The sequence below is a fragment of the Chroicocephalus ridibundus genome, chromosome 3, assembly GCF_963924245.1.
Source record: "Chroicocephalus ridibundus chromosome 3, bChrRid1.1, whole genome shotgun sequence".
Classification (NCBI taxonomy): Eukaryota; Metazoa; Chordata; class Aves; order Charadriiformes; family Laridae; genus Chroicocephalus; species Chroicocephalus ridibundus.
In genome coordinates, this window is record NC_086286.1 from 43,001,501 (window position 1) to 43,021,354 (window position 19,854).

A 19,854-nucleotide genomic window follows, 5' to 3' on the forward strand; every position below is an offset into this window, starting at 1 on the left:
CGTATTTTAATAATTGATACTATGGCTCTGTGTAAATATTGATAGTTGATAAGATACTCCCTTTAGTAAAGTGTTTCTGAGAAAGAGGAAGACCGAGGGGTAAATTATGGGAAAGGAAGTAATGCTCGGCAAGGTACTTTTTAACTTCTTTTTCAAGAAGATGCATTGATCAAATACGTAATTAATTTTGCTTTTCTTCAGAATTTGGGGGACGGAGAGCTTAGGCTGCAGCCTGCGCGTAAGAACAGTGCAGCAAGCAAACTTCATAGTCCTGAGAGGAAACTCAGCAGATTTATGAATGGGATTATTGGTGTGGTTGCCTGCCGCAGCAGGGAAAGGATTCTCTGCCCCCAGAGGCAACTCTCCAGTCCTGTGCCAACTCATCTGATTATTTAGATCCTCGAAAAAGACTCTCTGAAGCCCTGTAGTGGCACAGGGAACGGGAGGACTCAAGTTTCAAATACTTATAGCAGAAGGTGGGAACATGAAAGGAAGGAAAACTTAAAAAGCAAATATGGGGTACATCCTAAAGAAACTTTTTTTCGTTTTTTTTTTTTTTAAATGTAATTTTGATGAACGTCTTCAAGTCCATTTCTAGAATAAATTCTGCACTGATGAAACAGTGCAAATAGTTGTACTTCAGGCAATCAGAAATATCCGCTTCCCCTTTGCGGTAACAGGTTCTGACAGAAGTCAGTGTCAACCGCGCGTATAATAGATGCAGAAAATTAATCTGTTCTTATTATTTAAACCATGAATGACAGAAAGCACACTTAGGTGCACTAAACCCGTGTAGGTACACGCAGCCACTTAGCCATGAAATAAAGCGTGTTACGGCCGCTATACCTAGGAACCTCGCACTCCCGTTAGCGTTTGCAGGATGGTGGCCGCAGCAGGCTGCAGGCCGATGCTTCCCAGCCTGCGCGGCCCGAGACACGGCTGCTAAGCGAGCCGAACGCCGTGCTCGGCCCCCTGCGACACGGCTGCCCAGTTGGCACCAGTGACATGTCTACGTCGCGTGTGGCAGCAGGCAATGTCACGAGAGTCACGAGCCGATGAACGGCGGCATGAGGTTCCTCTAGGTATTTATTTACCTATTGGGATAACTCGACGCCTGCAGATAATTTAGCGCTGTTTGGGGCTGGCGCACCCACTAAAGGCTTCAGCGAAGGGATGAATTACAGCTTCCTGCTGCGTGGCTGGTAGTTTTATTCTTGAGAGAGTTTGCAGAGCCAAGGGGACCGCTCTGGGTACCAAGGCGGGATGAGGGAGTACGGAAACGCACCAGTGCGAGAACAAAGGAAATAAAACTGGGGGATGCCGGCTCCGGCAAGGAGAGGTGCTGCTGCCAACGCCGGCCGCGGCGGGGAGCGGGGCGGCGGCAGCGCGGGGGCGGTGGGATTTCTGCTCCCGAGAGGGGCGCCGGCAGCTCCGTCCCGGCGGCCCCCAGCCCAGCCCAGCCAGGGGCAGGCTCCCCGGCGGCCGCTCCCCGGTCTCCCGGCCCGGCGGGCACCGGCCCTCAGCCTAAAGTGGAAAGAGCCCGGCGCGGCGCAGCGCCCGGTGCCGGCGGACGCCGCTGCCTCCATCCCTCCATCCTCCATCCCTCCTCTCGCTCCCACCCGCGGCCCGGCGGCGGGAAGGGCCGGGATGGGACACGCCGCCCGGCTCGGCTCCGGCTCCGGCTCCCGCCCCCGCCTGCCTCGCTTCGCCTCCCCCGCTCCCCCTCCCTCCCGCCGCCGGCCCCCCCACCCTCACCTCAGCCGCCCCCCTCTGTCTGGCTCCCCGCGCTCTGTCTGGCGGCCCCCCCCGTCCCCGCCGCGCTTCTCGCGAGAGCTGGGGATGCCGCCGCCGCTGCCGCCGCCGCCGCGGAGGGGGAGACACTCGGGGGGAGCCAGTGACGTCGGGAGTTTTCCTGAAAGTCAATAACGAGCCCGGCGGAGGCGGCGGGAGGAGCCGAGAGCGGGGCCCGGGCGGCTCCGGAGTGAGTGCGCCGGGGGGAGCCGCCGCCGCCGCCCTCCTGACCCCGCGCATCGATGCTGCGGCCGCGCTGCCCGCCCGGGCGCCTCCCTGCGTAGCGGGGCGCGCAGCTCCATGTAGCCGCCGCCGCCGCCAGCGCCCTGGGGCCGGAGCCGCCTCCTCCCGCCCCCGCGGAGACACCGGCCGCCAGGGACCGCCGAGCCCGGCGGGGGGACAGGGGAGGAGGCAGCGGCGCCCTCCCTCCCCTTCTCCCCCCGGAGCCGCCGCCGCCCTCCGGCTCCGCAGCCAGCGCCCGCGGCGCCGCCGCCGCCTCCTCCTCCTCCTCTGCAGGTACGGGGCGGGAGGGGCCGGGCGGCGGCGGCGGGGCGCTGAGGCGGCGGCGCGGGAGGGGATGCGGGGCGGCGGCGGTGCTGCGCGGCCGGGGGCGGCGGGGAGCGCGGGGCGGGGGCGCCCGTGGCCTAGCGCTGCCGGCGGCGGCGGGGCGGGAGGGGGGATGCGGGGGGGGGTGGGGTGGGGGGGGTGGTCGCCCTCCCGGTGGCGCCGGGGCTGGGGTAGGGGAAGGCGGGCGGGCGGGCGGGGCGGGGTTATGTAACGGGGCGGCGGGGATGGCGGCGGGGGCGGGGGGGGGGGGGGGGGAGGCAGGGGCAAGGCAGGGCGCGCGCCCCCGGGGGCGCTGCCCGCGCGGGGCCCGGCCGTTCCCACGCGGCGGCCCCTCCCCGCCGGGCGGGCGGGCGCGCGCGCGCGGTGGGGGTGTGTATGTGTGTTGAGGCGGGGGGGATACGGGATGTCGGCGCTGAGGGCAGCGCGGCCGTTAACCGCCGCGAACTTCTGTGCGTGCCGGTGCCCCCGCGCTAAGAATAGCCGCGCGGGTGGCGGTGCCTCGCGCAAGTGATGCCGCTGCCGGCTGCAAGTAAACAAACCGGCCCCCTCCCCCGCCCCTCCTCTCCCCGCCCCGGCCATCATGGAGGCCGCGGCCCGCATGGCAAAGTTGAGGCGCAGGCGGGCGAAGGGCCGCCCGCTCGGCCGGGGTCTGCCCGGAGGCCCAGCCCGGGCCGTGACGGGGATGGGGTGGGTGTCCCGGCAGGTGTTGCTGCGGGGCGGGGGACACCCGGCGCTCCGGCGGGGTGAGCCGTGGGCAGCACGCCTGTCTGCGTGGCGGGGTGCCCGGGTAGGTGCGCGTCCATTAACAGCGCCAAGGCGCCATGCGGATCTGTCGTGACAGGTCGGGACGGCGCCTCCGAGCAAACGGGCGCTGGGTCGCACCGTTATGTGTTGTGGTTTGAATGCGAATGGTCGTGATGTAACGAGCAGTTGACAGGCTCATAGGCTGCTGGGTGGCTTTGCAGGAGCTGCGCTGCTTGGTTTACTTTTGGATGGAGGGAGGCGTGAAATAGCCGTTGCTATTTCTTTCATGTCCTCCCGTCATACGTTATTTGAAGGGTGCCTGTGAAAAAAAAAAAATCTTCTACAGCTGAAAAGGAATAAACAATTTCATCTCTCTTGACCTGTATTCAAAATTTTTTCCTTTAATGTAATTATTAGTTGACTGTCTACTTGTATATATCTACATCATCTCATAGTTTTTGTGAAAACGTGTCATGTCTCAGACTTGATTCACTTAGCCTCTGTTTAAGAGTTTTATTACAAAAATTACGATATACCTGATCTCTGCATCGCCAGCTTTTTTCAGGACCGAAGAAACTTAAGCAGTCTCTTCTGCTGATGTTTGTTTAGATTTTGCTAAAGCTTTGCTGACAGGCAAACATGGTGCCCCACATTTTGCATATAGAGGTCTTTATTTCTCAAGGCAAGAAGCATGCAAATAAGTACATCTAAACTTCTGAGAAGTAGCATCTTAAGCATGGTCCCTTGTTTCTGCCGGCTTCTGAATAGGCCAGTTGTGGCTGTTCTGCGCTGGAATATGGAAAGAGTCTACAGGAGATAGGGAGGAGGGGGAGATAGGGAAGGAAGCTTATTTTGACTTTTAAAGTAAGTGTACTACTTAAGAAGATTCTGTTTGTAGGACTGTTTGTTTCTTTGATGGGAGCCTTTAAGTTGACCCCAATATCTTTAATTGGATTGGGCTGCTAATTATAGTCCATGTGGATATATTTTGGTTGGATGCAACCAGTAAGTCAAGTTCAGACAAGGGCCAAAGAAAAATTGCAGAGATAAGAAAATGTCTCAGCTTCCTAGAAGGCTACACATAATATTTGGATAACTCATTTTTTCTCTGATGTAAGTGCATGGTGTGTGTGTGCATATACAGAGGTAATATTAACAAGACTGTCTTGTTTTAGACAGTTTATTCTATGGTGTTATTCCTACTTTAACTAGGTTGGAACAAATTCAGTAGTTTACTTAGTTTCATAAATAGGTTCATAGAAAGCAGTATTTCAGCATCTTACTCCCTCGTTTGTTCTGTGTTTTGTGGGAAGATGATGTGTCATTAAGCAAAATGCTGCCTTTCTATGGGAAGTCAATGATAATTCAGACAGGTACTAGTTCTTATTTTGCGCCAGTTGAAGTAGATGCAGTTTTAAGGACTGGATGTCAATAGTTTGCGCTAGAAAGTGTTGACTTTTTGACACCCTAACAAGTGCTTTGTGAAAGGGAAAATAGTTTGGTGAGGTTTTTTGAGCTTAACCCCAAAACACTTAATGCAGCTCTGCTATTGTTTGTAACCCAAGCTTCTGTTTGCAAGATGTTACCAGAAACCATATCTTGACTTCTGACTACAGTTTGAAACAGCATGTGTCTGAAGTTTGTATAATAACTAAGAGATCCTTCAGACTACTTGGAATTTGTCTAGCACTGATTGAGTGTTCTTTCACTTTCTGGGTACACGTTTTCCCAATTTGAAGAGACCTATCAAGTAATCACTTCTGTACCCAAGAGGCATTATTTGCTAAATAACTTTGAAATACTCAATTGTTTTGGGAAGGTATGACACTGTTACTACAGCAGTTTGTATTAAAACAAATTTGAAATCTCTGTGCTATTCTTAGTATAAAGAAGATACAGTTTCTTACAACCGTGTTTGGTTGTAGTTTCATTTTTTGTTGTTAATGCAACAGGAGAGGTGGGCTTGGTGACATGGCAGTCTAGCTTTCCTTCAGTGTTGCAACAGAGACCCAATATTCTTTGACATCTTTTCTGGCTTGGGCATACCACTGGTTTTGATAGACACCGGAGAGTGGAAGGACATTGAAATACACTGAGTGAAAACTTGTTGTACCATACTTCCATTTCGATATGGGTAATGCATAAAGTAATTAATTTGCTTTAAAAGTAATGCACCACACTGTAACTGTGTTTTGTAGTTGTGTTAGTTGTCTATATACCGAAAGCCCTCTGTTCTCTTTTTCCCAACTAATAAAATAAACGTTCTGTTCAAAATGTGCAGTACTCCCTTTGTGAGCAACAGTAACAGTTCAAAAAGAGGGGAATAGTTAAATGTGTGCATCCATGAGTTTCGTTTACCATTAAAATGTGGCTTTTATTTTCAGTGTTTGTATGAAATTTACAACCCACTTACTGTTTTAAGTACAGTCTTCTATAAGAAAAGATTGGAAAATTAAGTGCCCTTTAAAATTATTCTAGAATATTAGATTAATTTATGTCATCTCGGATTCTCATTCTGTTAGGATATGCCTAATAAGAATACTGTAGAGGGGGCGGGGGATGCTTTCTAGCACAGCATGTACTTCAGGGAGTTTTGCATTGCGTGTGAGGAGAGGTGTGTTTTCAGTGAGAATCTCTCCTGTCAACCAGTGGGTTTCCCCTTGGTTGTACAGAAGAGACTTTCCCACTATGGCAGGGTCTCCTTGGTAAATGTGTTGCACTAGTTACTCTTCTTTGCAACAAGTGGTATAGAAAAGATTATTTTCTAAGGAGAAGTTACATAGTAAATGGAAAAGCTGATTCAAAGTGTTTAACAAAAAAAAATCTGTTAAATCCAGGGAAATAAAAAACTGCTGGCAAACAGTAAAACATAGAATGTGAAAGTTAACTTGTTAGTGTTTTACATTGTGTAAAAAGTAATCTTTAAAGTTTTGGTTTATGTTTTCGTCTTGACTAATTGTATGAATGACATTCTAGGCTACCTATGTGAAGAGAAGAATTTATAAATGAAGCTTATTTAAACAAATCTCTAATACATGCTAATGAAAAGACTGCAGGAAATGCAAGGGTGTAGTAGTCAATTATTTGACATTTTTCCTCCTTCCATAGCTCTAGATCAATGTTAAGTATGGGCATTCAGATAGTTTTGATGCATGCTGTGGATTTCAAACAGATTCTTTTTGTCTTTATTATTTAAAGGCATTGTTCAGGTGTAGTAGGAATTTGTGGCAAAGTTAATACTTACAAAAAAATTCCCCTGGGATTGAATATCATTAAATGTTACTGTCAAGGAGAGTAATGCATTTTTGTCTTTTGTGTATGAAGATGCTTACTTTTGGTCACTTAAAATAGTTCTTTCATTTTTGATACTATTTAGGCAACACTTACATGTTTAGAATAAATAATATATGTTGAGTCCATTTTGACTGATCCTCTTTTTCCGCGTATTTCTACGTGAATGTCTATGTGTGAGTCATACTAATCAAATATAGCATTAAGAACAAGCTGTTGCCTGTGTTTTGTTTTGTTTTGTTTTTCTCTAATATCCTGACTAAAGGACAGTAGTAATTTTTAAATTCCCTTAAGAATGTACCTGGGACCTCAATATTTCGTATGCATGTCTGAGTGACCTGACAGCATGGTTTGTCAGTTTTTCTTGTGTTGTCCATGTGGTAAAGTTATTTGAGTGCCTCCTATAGCAGGAGCAGAGATGAAAAGCCTGCTTCAGCTACACTGAGATCAGTAAAGGTCCTACTACTGCCTTTTTGTAGGTGTGGAGTGGCAGTGCCCAATAGTAAAAAACTTCTTATACAGCTGATTTAGCATCGCAGAATTAATGCAGTATTCCTCAGTTGAGTCTCTGCAGTCTTGCAAAATAATTTCTACCAACATACATAATTTTTTCCCCCTAAGCATTTAGTGTGCTTCTTGAGATATGTGATTGGTGCAGCTTGCCTTGCAAGATTTTCTTAGAATTATATATTTTTTCTAAATATATTGATACACTTGGAGGCAGAGAGTTAAGGTTGTATGTTTGAGTTCTATGTAATCTGGCTTTTCATGTATCATTTGCCAAAGACCTTCATCTAGTGAGCTCTGCATCTAGCCTTAAATGTGTGTAAGCAATAGCATACCTTTGAAAGGTACACAATCTTCATTTAAGGCTGCAGAGAATTCCTTCCATCCTTAGGAAATTTGGGTCTCAAGTTGATGGGAATAATGCTTTTTGAAGGTGAACAGGAAGACCCAAAGGTTTTAGATTAGAAGTTGATTATGTTCTACTCATACTGCAGTGTCAGAATTTGACCGTTATGAGGTTCAGCATTGTTTGATTGCTTTGTAGGAAGGAATCACAAAACTCATCCCTATTGTTGCAAGGCAATTCAGAATTTAATTTGTTCAATATCCAGATAATAAATACATCCTACTATAAGAGTTTAAAAGAAAGCTACTTGGTAGACAGGTCACTGAACTTTTTCTATCTTTTATATTACCAGTTTCAGAACACATTTTTATCTCAGTACTTTGCTTTTCTTGTTACTCATGGCACTTCACGTATTTCTGGGGTTTATAATCTTCAACAGTGTGCTTGGTGTTTTATACACAATATGATGTTGTGCTGCAGAAAAGTTACTATCATACAAATAATTAAATATATAAGCTTAACGAAACTTTATTTTCTATCTCCTGAAGATAGTTTAAAAATATCTCAGAATGAATAGAAATTTCTAGGTTCTTAGAACTTTTGAAAATTAGATTACTTTTTTCAGAGTATTCTAGGCATAGAAAGCCAATTTTGGTTTGTTTTCAAAATATGGAACTTAGGTTTAATTTTGCTTGGTTGTTTGAGTCATTACTAAACTATTTTTTCAAAGAGCAAAGGAACTTTGTCTTAAAATGGCAAGAAAGAATTAGTATTCGTACATTAATCCTCAGCAAGATAAATTTATTACATGTATTTTGAAGCATTGAGTGGAATAGCATTATCATAGTTGTGATACTCAGCTCAGCTAATCCTTGATTTGACTTCCTTTAAGTCTTAAAACTCTCCCGAGTTTGTTGTCTCAGTAACTTTTTTGTGATGCATAACTTTAGCCCTCCCTTCACGTTTTCTACTTTAAATGTAGTCTTTGGTTGAATTTCAGACCTATACTCATATGTTTTATCACTCTGCTTCTGTCTGATTTTCAGTTATTGTTTTATGTGATGGGGGGGGGGAGGGTGTCGAAAAGGATTTAAAACATTTTTGTCAATAAACACAGTGCAAAACAATGGGTTGTTAATGTTTCACGTGGGATTCTAAAGAAACAATTTAGTTACTTTTAGAAACTTCCTTTATACCTTGGTAAACAAAGGCAAGGGTGGCTTTGTTCACCTTACTTTAATTATACCTTTGTCCCTTAAAATAACTTGCTTTGTCATTATAATAGGAAAAGAAATACAGAATGATGGTTTCTTTTTTGATAAACTTATTCCATTTCAGATTCTAAAGAAAACATTTAACTTGTATATTAATATTTCACTGTACCTGTAGTCTCCTAACTAGGCTTATCTGAGCATATATTAGTTATGTGCAGCTTTTTGACATACTGAAAGTGAAAATAGAACACTGAAAATATTAAGGCACAAAGCATACGCATAAGCGTGCATTAAAAAGAGCTGTTTATTTTTTCCAAAGTCCGTTGTTTTTCCTTATCACAAGGTGTAGGCAATGTTATTTTCCTGTTATCCCCCTCACAATTCCAAGTCAACGGTTATGAAATAAAGTCGTTAGGAGTAAATTTTTGATACCAATATTCTTAAAGACATTGAGGCTTTTAGTGTGACATATAGTTTAAAAATATTTGCAATGCCTATTGTGGACATATCTTGAATTTTTTTTTTTATTTGTTTTAAAATTTGTAAAGTATGAATGTTTCTACTTACAAGGTATTTAGGGGTATCTTTAAGTGTCTTAATTGTGCATACATAGAGATTACCATTTTATAAATTTAGGATCTCTTGGTTTTTAATAATCCTGGGGTTTTTTTATTTCTTTCTCTTGTCAAAACGTTCATGTTGTGTTTTCTGTTGGTTTGGTGTGTTTTTTGTTTGTTTTTTTATTTTTTTAAGTTGTCTCTTAATAAGTCGAACAAATACTATCTGCCTGCAGGTTTCTTTTTCTGAATGAAAGCAGTGATCATATTTAAATCAGTCAGTCCTCTTGAGACCGTAAAAAGGGACATAATCCATTCTGCTGTGTTTGAAGTATAACCAAAATTCCAGAATAGGCAGTTCTTAAAAGACTGTGCAAATACCCTATGCTTTTTAGATAAAGCACTCAACTGAATGTGGCTCTTCCATTAGCAATGTAGGCTAATTTGATTTAGTAGGTTTTGTAGCAATCTCTGTTCTGCAACATAGTCTTTTGTGTAATTTTTGATGATGTGCAATATATCCTCTAATTGTTTGACCAGGCTTTTAAATAACAACTTTGGTAGGGGAAGAGGATATGCATGCGTTTTTCATATAAATAAAACTTGGATCTCAGCATCCAATCCTAAAGACAATTCTGCTTTTAGTTTACAGTCTTATCTTTTGAGTTTCTGCTCTGTGATTGCAGCCGGCACTGTAACGGAGACGGTTACAGCATGTTTGGTCTCTTGGAGGATTCAAACTCAGATTGGAGAAAACCTCTTAAGAGCTTGATCTGCTACAAAAAAAAAAGCCCCCAAAGCAGGGAAACAAACACGTGTGTGATGTAAGCCACTAGAGGATGACTGAGAGCTGCTTTTTTTGGTAGTGTGTGTTTTGTGTGTACCTGCACAAAATTTTTCAATTACTTTTCTGAGAAATGAGGTGGTAGAGATGATGAGATTTGACTCTGCTTACGTTGAGGACCAAAGAATCTTAGTGAGTCAGGCAAAATGAATCAGAAAGATTCACTTGCTGTTTTTTTTTCCCCAAATATTTTATTAAATGATTACTTGTAAAAGGGAAAAATGGTAGTTCTCTTATATATTAAGAGAATAAGGTTGGATGAATCACTAAGTTGATAATGCTACAAGAAGTTATAGGCATAATGTCTGGAAATGCTGAAACCGATCCTGTTGGTATTCTCTCTGGTAACTTGAGTTGGTAAATGTGAGAGTATCTGTTTTTTCTCAGCTCCAAAATTGTTGAAAGTAGGAGCCTGTGTTTATGAAAGTTCTTACAACAGAGACCTGAATCATACAATTTACACTGAATTTACGGGCACTGTCTTCTTTACTCAGCTGTCTCTTGTCACGGGGGAAATGGGAGGATGCCCAGATTCCAAGGGAGTGTTGTCTGTTCTTAGGAATCTCGATGATTATTCACTTACACATAGTGGTTGTTAAGTGTAGACCTGAACCACTGTTTTTAGTCCTTCTGCTTGGAAGGGATTTCTTTCCTTCACCCCATCCACCAGGTCTGCGGAGGTACCTGACTGCTGTGATGGGCATGAGAGCCTCCTTTAATTTAAAAATACAAGTTGAGGAAAAGGTGTCTTCCTTCGGAATGGTCCATTGCTCATTTTAATGGTTGATCTTATAGTTCCCATATGGTAGCATCATGGAATGAGCTGATTCTTCTCTATATTGCTATTATTCTTAAAGTTCAAGATGAAAACTGAAAAGGTGTTGGCTAGTTTTCACCACAGCTTGGGAAAACTGTGAGGCTCGGCAGAGAGATCTGGAACTCTGTTGTGTGTAATAGTTTCTGCTTAATCTTTGTTCAGAAAGATGCCTTTGCAACGCCTACAGCTAGGAACTTAGAATTGTAATACTAACTTTTTAGAAGTGTGCTGGATTGTTTCATCTAACGCTATAAAAGTGACTTAATAGCTTTCTAAAGAAGAAAGGAAAAGTTTTACTATTTTTTACCAGATCCAAAAAAAGTAGGTGTTTTCTTCACATGACACTCCGATGGAATAAATTTTTACACCTGCACCATAAAGCATACAAGCAATATGTTCTTGTATGTATTATGCATATATGTGACTGTCTGATACTGTCTGCAGAATACACACAATATACTGTTGGCAAAGTATCTTTCAAGTTCTGTTTGATAACATGAGGGGGAAAAAAAGACATCCAACCTGTTCTCCAGTTGCTGGAGCATACATGAAAACAAGTGAAGTTTTTCCATGTAGGAAGCAGCTGGAATGCAAACTATCTTCAACTTCAGTTCTTACACATTTTTTTCCTATTCCTGTAGGTTCATCCTATAGCAATAAGGGAAACTGTAAAAAGTACTGTATACCAGCTGCTGAAACTCAATGCGCATTGGGAGAGCACAGTTGGTTGCTAACAAGTATTTTAAGTTCTATGCCAGCTGTGTAGAATAAACATTTATGTAGCTTTTCTTGAAATAGTTGAACTGTAGATGAAATGCTATTTTCATGTTTCAGGCAACTGCTTTATGTCTATAGAAATCCTTTATTACATCTTCAGGGAAGAAGGTTTCTGTATGACTGTTTTTCATTAAGGTCAGTTTTTGTCATGGTAAGGAGTAATTCTCAAATGTCTGCTCTTCTAGAGCTTTGTTGAGTGACTTTAAGAGTAAAGGAATAGAGCTTTTAGAAAGCCTCAAAGGAATTTTCTAAGGGATAATACTACAGATGTTTACAAATGGCTTATTGAAAGTGTAGTGTGAACGTATAACCTTTATTTTCATTAGTCTTTTAATGCTTCAATTTGTCTCCTTCAGCTTCCTATGTAATTCAGCTTGACTTTTAATTACCCATTAAGGGAGCGATCACTATAACCATACAACTGTTGATAATTCTACTTAAGTTGTTCCTGGTAATATTGTGAAGCTAAACTGGAGATAACTTAGTTTTGTCAGCATATTTATTTGTATTTTGGGGCTTTCGTTCAAAATTCAGTAAAGTGGTACATGCGATGGGTGGGATGCAATCCTACAGACATACACTTGAGGTTGTTGGGACACTGACATGAAAATTGGTCACAGATCAGATTTTGATTATGTAATACTAACTTAATCATAATGAGAGGATGAATAGGGAGCTTTAAACATAAATTCATTCCTTAAAACTGGGTGTCTACTGAAATCATGGACTTGATCAGTCTGTGGGCAGACAAGATTATTGCTACTTAGTACAGAAGTTCATTTCTTATAGCTTAGTCTGTACCAATAAAAATAAATTATTGCACTTTTCATAAGCACGCACCAAAATTGGAAAGTACATTAAATTTGCCAAAAGGGTAAAACATATTGCAGCAAATGCCAGCCTGAGCTAAGTACTGTCTGTGTTACATTGCTTATTTTGTCTTTATAGTTGGAAAAAAAAAAAGTCACCTGTGATCACTTCTCTAAAGAATGCAAGGAAAGTCTTGTAGGAAAAGTGAACTTAAGTCAGATATTTGGATACTAAAGTGCTTACACTTCCTTCACAGAACAGCTGCTTTTAGGTCATGGTTGTTTGACACTCACCTCTGGCTTTGTAAAGATTTGTGTGTTTGTAATAAGAGCTGATACTGTGCTGTGGTAATACAGAATGGCAAAACTGCAGGCTGCTTTCAGGCACGTGGCTTAATCTGTCAGGATCTCTTTCCACGCACAGCTGATAGACTTGCTTATCTCTAGTATGAAGCGCGCAAACAAAAGTTCTGATAATGTATAACCCAGAAGATAACTCTCACTGTAGTAAGGCGGAGGATGTGGAAATGCATGTTCTGGTTATTTCTGCCATACTTACATAAAAGTCTGAACAGCTAAAGCTAGTGAGATCAATTAACAGCAATGAATCAGTTTCATGTCCTTCCAGAACCTTGTAAATAACATTTTCTTTTAAGTCTTATGAAAACTCAAAACAATATTTAAGTTTTAAGGCAGGGTGCAGTTGTATAAACACAGGTGTCCTGTGTCCTTTTAGACACAACAGGGAATGATGCCAATGCAGAAAGCTGTGCATCACCTGCATAGGTCTTGCTGTTATACCTGCCAGTGCCGTGGAGATGTCTCAGAGGCCCTGTATTCAATATTACTTAAACTTTGCAGAAAAAATAGTTCAGTGAAAGCAAAACTGTAAAATGGACACACTTCAGTGTTTCTGTAAAACCAGATTGTGCTACGTTTTTTGTTGCATACCACTTGAAAAAAATACTTATACCAAATTTTATTTTGCACAGCGCAGCATCCATACAGAAGTAGCCTTCCATCTAGCTGCTGTGTGGTGCAAATACACATTTTTCAAATTATAAGTAAGAAATGACCTGCATGTGTGTAATCGTTCAGTTTTTAGCCTGTACTTGGTTGGATTAAACCAGTTTATTTCCCACTCCGTTCTCCATTCATTTTGTTGCACAGATTGCTTCTATCACAGTTGTATTTGTTTCTATCACATGTTTACATTAGTTGGTCAGTCTACTAAATCGATATGTATGTGCTGCATTTGATAGTGCTGAACTGGTGTGCGGGTTCCTGTTCCGTGCTAGCGCTGTGTACACATGCGCTTCGCTGTGTACAGCCATAGAAGAGTGTTCTTCCCCCATGAGAGAAATCCCTTTTCTTGGCTTTCCACCGTTTTCTAGATGAGCATTATTTGAGTGCTTCTCTTTATTTTGAAGGATGGAGGGGAAAGGCAGTCTGCTGGCAAAAGGAAACCTCTCCTGCCCTCTGGCTTCTCTTCCTACTTGATTGTAGTGCTATTTATCTATTCTTCACAGCTGTTAGGTACTCTGGGAGTGAGGTGGTCAGAAGAGAAGGTTGTGGCTTCTGAGAGTGGCGTGTCCTGTTCCAGGGCTAACTTCCCTTCTGTCCCCTGCAAGCTGAGTTTTGTAGGGAAAACAGCACTCTTGTCACTGCCTGGCTTAAAGCCTTGAGAGAATGTGTGCTCCTTCTTTTCATAAACTAAACATTTTTTTTTTGGTTAATTTGTACTGCTAAGAAGTTGTCTTTCTGTTTGTGTACTTGCAGATGATGCTGTTTTGCTGTTTTTTAAAAACTTCTGGAAGTTAAGGCTTTGTATTGGCTATAATGAAGTTACAGTGGAAGCAGGAAAAATGTTTTATTTTGGTAGCCTTTACTATCTTTTTTTTTTTTTAATTCAAATATTAAAAAAAACTGATTGCATGGCTGATAAACTGGTTAGTACAGATTTTAAGAGTTATGAGGATAACCGTATCTATAATACTTAAGGCTTTGGTTCTAAGCTCCTTTACAGAACCTTTTCTTCCATTTTCTTGCACTCTTGATATGATCAATGTCGCCATAACAGAGGAACCACTTGTCAGTTGCATGGATTCTGACAAATGTGGGAATGGTTAAAGCTCCTGTGGGTTCAGAGTTGGACCTGTGAAACAGCACGGGCACCCTTTCATTTAACAGCATCCTGTGCATTAGTAAGAGAGAATTCTATTGTGTGCATTTTATAAAAGTGCCATACAACTTAAAAATTTAACACATTCTGCATCTTTTAAGTATTACAGTGTTCATGGAAAATGTGCTGTAAGACTAAAAACATGATTCTGTTACATGGTTAATTAGAAAAAAAGCAGATTTTTAATGTGAGCTCAGTTAGTGGAAGACATCAACAAAGACTTTTTTTGTTGGCTGTCAAGTGAGAAAAACAGAAAAGACTTAAATTCTTTCTCTAATATTTCCTTCCAGGCTGACTCATCAGTAGAAATTGGGAAGAGCTGCAGAAGAGAAGCCAAACAGACAAGCTGATAACTCGAAGAAATACTCTTTTGAGTTGGGGGTTCAGAGTGGAGCCATCATGAGCGATGTTACCATTGTGAAGGAAGGCTGGGTTCAGAAGAGGGGTAAGTTCTACCTTTTAATGGAAAGTTCTTCTGGCGTATTGTATGCTGTGTGTAGTGGTATTACATGGTTATGCATATGAGCATTCTTGATTTATCTTCTGGTCTGTAGCAAGCTAATCTGACCATATGGAATTAATGGCCATTAAGGCCTTGGTCTTGTTAATACTTAACCCTCAGCAGTGCCCCTGTTTATAGGGGTAGCTGACAGTGAAGAGGAAGTTGGATTCAGTAATTCCCACTTAACCTTGCTGTTGCAGCTGCTGTCACCCATGTATCAGACTAAGTAGGCTGTTGTGGCAGCTGGAAGAGGTAGTAATAGAGGTGCACAGTAGAAGGTTGCCTAGAAGCTGTTGTGAATGTGATACTTTGTGTGAAACTTCCTAGATGCCAAAATCATTCACTGTGCCTCAGCTTGTATTACGAATGCAAGTACTCCCCATAAAAACAACATAATACTTCCATAAAGCTCAGCATACACCTAATTACTTTGCAGAGCTGGAAGCTGTATGATTAAAGAATATATTCACAATTACAAGCCAGTCTAAAGTATGATTTTCTGTTACATTTGAATTCCTGTAAATTCTTGAGATGTCGCTTTATAACGTGTCACCATGTGATTTACAAATTTGGGAAGGCTGCTATATGTTAAGCTTTGAATGGGAAACCTCTAGAAATATCTGGCATTTGTATCATGTAATGAACTTCAGATGAAATCTTCAGTGCTTCATGCTGGTCTGCTTTGGGTTGTGGTTGTGCACATGATTATTTACAAAAGAATATCATCTCTCCTGGAGAAAGAAGGTGTTCTGGATTATAGGGCGATTTATGCCCTGAGCTTCTGTGATTCTAACCTAGAAAGATTTAGGCTGGAATAGTGGGAACAAAATTACCCTTTAATTTACAAAGAAATGCATTGTTTCAACAGCAGTGTGTAAAGACAAAGATCATTATTAGCTTTGTTATTGCAGATTGACATTAAATGTCAAAGAAGCCAAGAGAATGAGAGAAAAAATTTGTTATTCTGTTATTATTCCTGCATAAATTGTATTTCAGGATGCATTATGGGTAATTTAGATGAAAATAGGCTAAACTATGTGAAGTGTAAGGCCCGCTTCCTATTTTGGAATATATACTTATAACATCAAATTTTACATGACAGGAACTATTTAAAATTTTAACTTATTTTTCCTTCCCATCTTGTTGTCGTTTACTCAGCTTGGGTATCTGATTTACTTTTTTGATTAATTCATACAAATTTCTTTCAAATGTATTAGAAAATGGTTAGGATGATCCAAATAATTTTCTTTTAAATTACATCAGTTCCTTCATGTAATATTGCTCGTTCTTGTTACACCCTATTATCAACTCTGTGAGCATCAGATATGCATATATTAATCACTGGAGTCCAGAAAAGGACAATGTACAGTGAAACTCAATGTCTTACTGAATATTTGAAATCCTGAAATGTAAAATAGAGGTTTTCCTCCTCATGCTGTTTTACTGTCTATTAATTGAAGAAAAGCCTACTGAGTTGACATTTTGATGTCGGTTTTGTTAGTAATTATTTTCATTTCTAAGTAAAGATGTTTCATGACATACATTTTTCCTTATTTTAATTAAGTTTGTATGGTATTTTCCCCTTCTTGCTATAGGTAACTGTGTAGGTTTAAGTGGGATTTCTTTTTTTTTTTTTTCTTAGATCTAATATTGTCCTTAATTTTCTGTGTCTAAGTCTGGTTGTTGGTGGATTAAAGCGTTCATTTTGTTTGTTTCTGAAAACAAAAGGAAAAGTGCAGTGGTGTTTTCCAATGCCAAGAATTTGTAAGCATTTAATTCTATGGTTATACATTTCACATAATTACAATTTCTACCCTGACCTTGCTCTGGAGCAAAAGAATTGAAGTTGTTAAGCACTTTTTTTTTTATTGTTTCCAAGAAAAAGTATCCAATCTTAAGTTAAATTCTGAAAGTTGGAATATGCTCAGTAGACACCTCTTATTTTGGCAGCTAAATGTTCTTTCTCTGTACCAAGAAGCATTGTGGGATTGGGTAAAGCCCCCCTACTTCCGCAAGCTATCACGCTATTACAGTTTTAAAGTGAATTCTCTGATCATCCCCACTTGACGCCCATTGGCTCAGTACACAGGGTGGTTTTGGCAGGTACAAACCAGGTTCCTCTTGGAGGAAGCTGAGCACGGCGTCTCTTCTCCAGGCGGACACCCAGTGAACTCCAGCCCCACTGATCAGTCCTTTGGACAGCCCTGAACCACGTGTGTGGTGCAATGTTCAATCTGAGGCTCCAGACTGAATTTAACTTGAAATAAAACTCATAAACCCTACAAACTTGAAACATAGGGGCCTGGATACTAGCTGCCTCAGTTGACTGATCTGCTTCTATTACGCCCAATTAGTTGGTCATGTGGTTTTAAAATTGTTCCCTTCAGCAGTCAACAAGGTCTGTGATACGTGTAAAGGAACAAAACAATCTCTCTCTGGCATTCACAGCCCAATAAAAGAGTATGAAGATGACCTGAAAGTACTGGGATGAAGAATGGTTTTGAGTAGCAGGCTGATGAGATAGATCATTACAAAGGTGGGTTAAAGTGAACTGAACGTAGGAATGAGAGGGGAGGACTGAAAGTTGAGCTGGGGATCTCTTTCTGAGCTGAGGCTCTGATAGAGAGAGACTGGGGAAGACCGAGTCTGTTAGGGCACAGTGTTACAATTCTTAATGGCTGTGAAATGCACTGAGAAAATGTTTGCTTTATTATCCTTAGTGCTGTATCCATGTCAATAACAGAGAGCTGAGGGCTATACGTTTGTAAGCTTTTAACCCTGATGTTAAGCACTGAAGAGTCGATGTGATGCTACACAGTTGGCTTCAAATGCTCTGTTTTTCTGTGTGTGCTTAAATTATGAACACATTAAAGTATTACTATTTTAAAATCAGCCAGCACTCAAAGTTAAGAAATGCCAGAATTAAGTTTATTTCATTAGGATGATCATACTCAGGCTTTGAGTAGTCTTTAGGAGAAGAAGTTTCAGTGTGGTGAGAGTAGATGATACCGAGGAAGAGTAAGCTGGTATATCTGAATGGTCAAACAGGCAGAGATGACAGGTGGGAGGTAAGAACTTTGGACAATAGAAGACCCAAAATGCAAGAGGTAACAAAGCCTGAGAAGCTCGGTGAATTTCAGGTGCGGTCAGGTCCCACCTCACAGGTGAAAGGAAACCCTGAAGCACAGTGTCTGGGCAAGTAATGCAGTCCAGTGAGAACAGATTCAGAGAATGAAATAATTAGTGATGAGGACCTGATACCTATCTACTCTCAGTGCATTTGCTAAGTGAAGTGGGCTGGTTCCTGTCTTCGCCTGTGCCCCTTTGGCAATGGTATTGTTCCTGGAGTACATCTTGTGGTTTTCAGTTTCACCTGAAAGGAACCAGGTTTGTGCACTCCAGGGCAGCTCCATGCAGCAAACAAAAGTGTATTAACTAGGGTGATAGGAAGATTTGTTGCAAAAGTGCTCTCCTTATCTGAGCTAAAGTACTAATGCAGATGTACCCTGTGAGACATCAGAACTTGTACAAGCGGAGAGCCAGCGGAACAGTCTTCTTAGAGCAAAGTCTCTGCTCGGGCGAGAGAGGAGTGGGAATGTATTTTGTACAGGTGGTCTTATGGTTGCCCGTGACTTAGTGTCTCAGATGTAGTGATAAGAACCAAGCATCTCACAGCCTTGTGTCCCTGCTCTGCTGCAAAGATATTCTTGTAATTCACTGGCTCACTGTGTTTTGTTTCAGAGAGGATAACGATTTTTCTTTCTTCTTTCTGTTCTCCAGTTCTGTAGCCAGATTAGGAGAGAGATGTGTTGTCTTGCTTTATGAGTTTCTTTTTTAGGTGGCACCAGTGTTTTTCCTTCTAATGCATACAGGTGAAAGGGAAGTGATCTTGACTAAAAATCTGAAACACAATGATCCAAATTTTGCTGCTCATATGCAGAAGTTAAATATATGTCCTTGACATTTATGCAGATAGTGTAAGGACTGCAGTAATTGCTGAAATGACTGTTACATTTTGAATTTGCTTATAATCCCAACGTTTTGCAGAGTGTGGTTTTTTAAAATTATTTTAAGAGTTAGTATTTTTAATTTTACTTAACATGTTTTTACTGTATATACTAAATTAAATTTAATGTTTTATGGGGGGGATATGTTTTTAATTTATCAGTTTGGAAACAGTTGTTTTTTTGAATGAATGAACATGCTTAGTATGATTAGAGCTGTATCATTAGAAAAGTGGGTTTTACGCATATAATTCAGGAGGTATTTTTTTCTTTAAAGCTAAAGTTTCCTGAGTTGCAGAGTTGACCTTGTCTGTGGTCTATAATAGTCACAACAATTAGATTTAAGAATCATTAATAACTATGCTTAATTGCAACCTAATTTCTTTATATATAACCTGTGCACAAGATTTCAATTAGTTTAAACATATGAGAAGTTTTAAGGGTCTTTGTTACCATGTTATTAAAAGATCATTTGGGACAAAGGAAAAATTGACACAGATGCTAACTTTTTGAAGGACCCAGTTTTAAATTTATCATGTCAACTAACTAACTTTTTTTTTTTAATTGAAAGAGTAGAGTGTGTGTTGTTCGGTTTGGTTTTGGTTTTTTTTTTTCCTGTTTTTATCTGGGGAGAATATACCTAATGTGTATTGCATAACAAGATGGCTAAACCATTACTTAAAGACGAAGCAAAATCTTGTCAGTTTAAGTCAGTGCTTCTGTTGTCATACTTCAGTTACCACGCCTCTGTTTGGGCTTCTGCATTCAAGTGTGTTACATTATCTAATGTTGTTTGTCATGGCAACCTTTACATACCGTACATGATATGTTTTTACCCAAATTATCTTGAATAGATAATGTGTCTGACTTGCTTATGGGGGTGACTTAAATATAATCTCACA

The 19,854-nt window shown here is 41.4% G+C and overlaps 1 protein-coding gene across 3 annotated transcripts in view; it reads left to right on the forward strand.

Moving 5' to 3' along the window:
- The first annotated feature begins 1,844 nt into the window (after window positions 1-1,844).
- AKT3 (AKT serine/threonine kinase 3) overlaps window positions 1,845-19,854 on the forward strand; it is a 157,446-nt gene continuing 139,436 nt past the window's right edge. The window contains exons 1-2 of one of the 3 annotated variants that reach the window (XM_063328923.1): window positions 1,845-1,981; window positions 14,737-14,891. In XM_063328923.1, coding sequence (XP_063184993.1) covers window positions 14,846-14,891 — 46 coding nt within the window. In that variant the 5' untranslated portion in view covers window positions 1,845-1,981; window positions 14,737-14,845. Of the gene's footprint in view, window positions 2,308-14,736; window positions 14,892-19,854 lie in introns of those variants that run through there. The other 2 variants (XM_063328922.1, XM_063328924.1) reach the window with 2 other exon arrangements.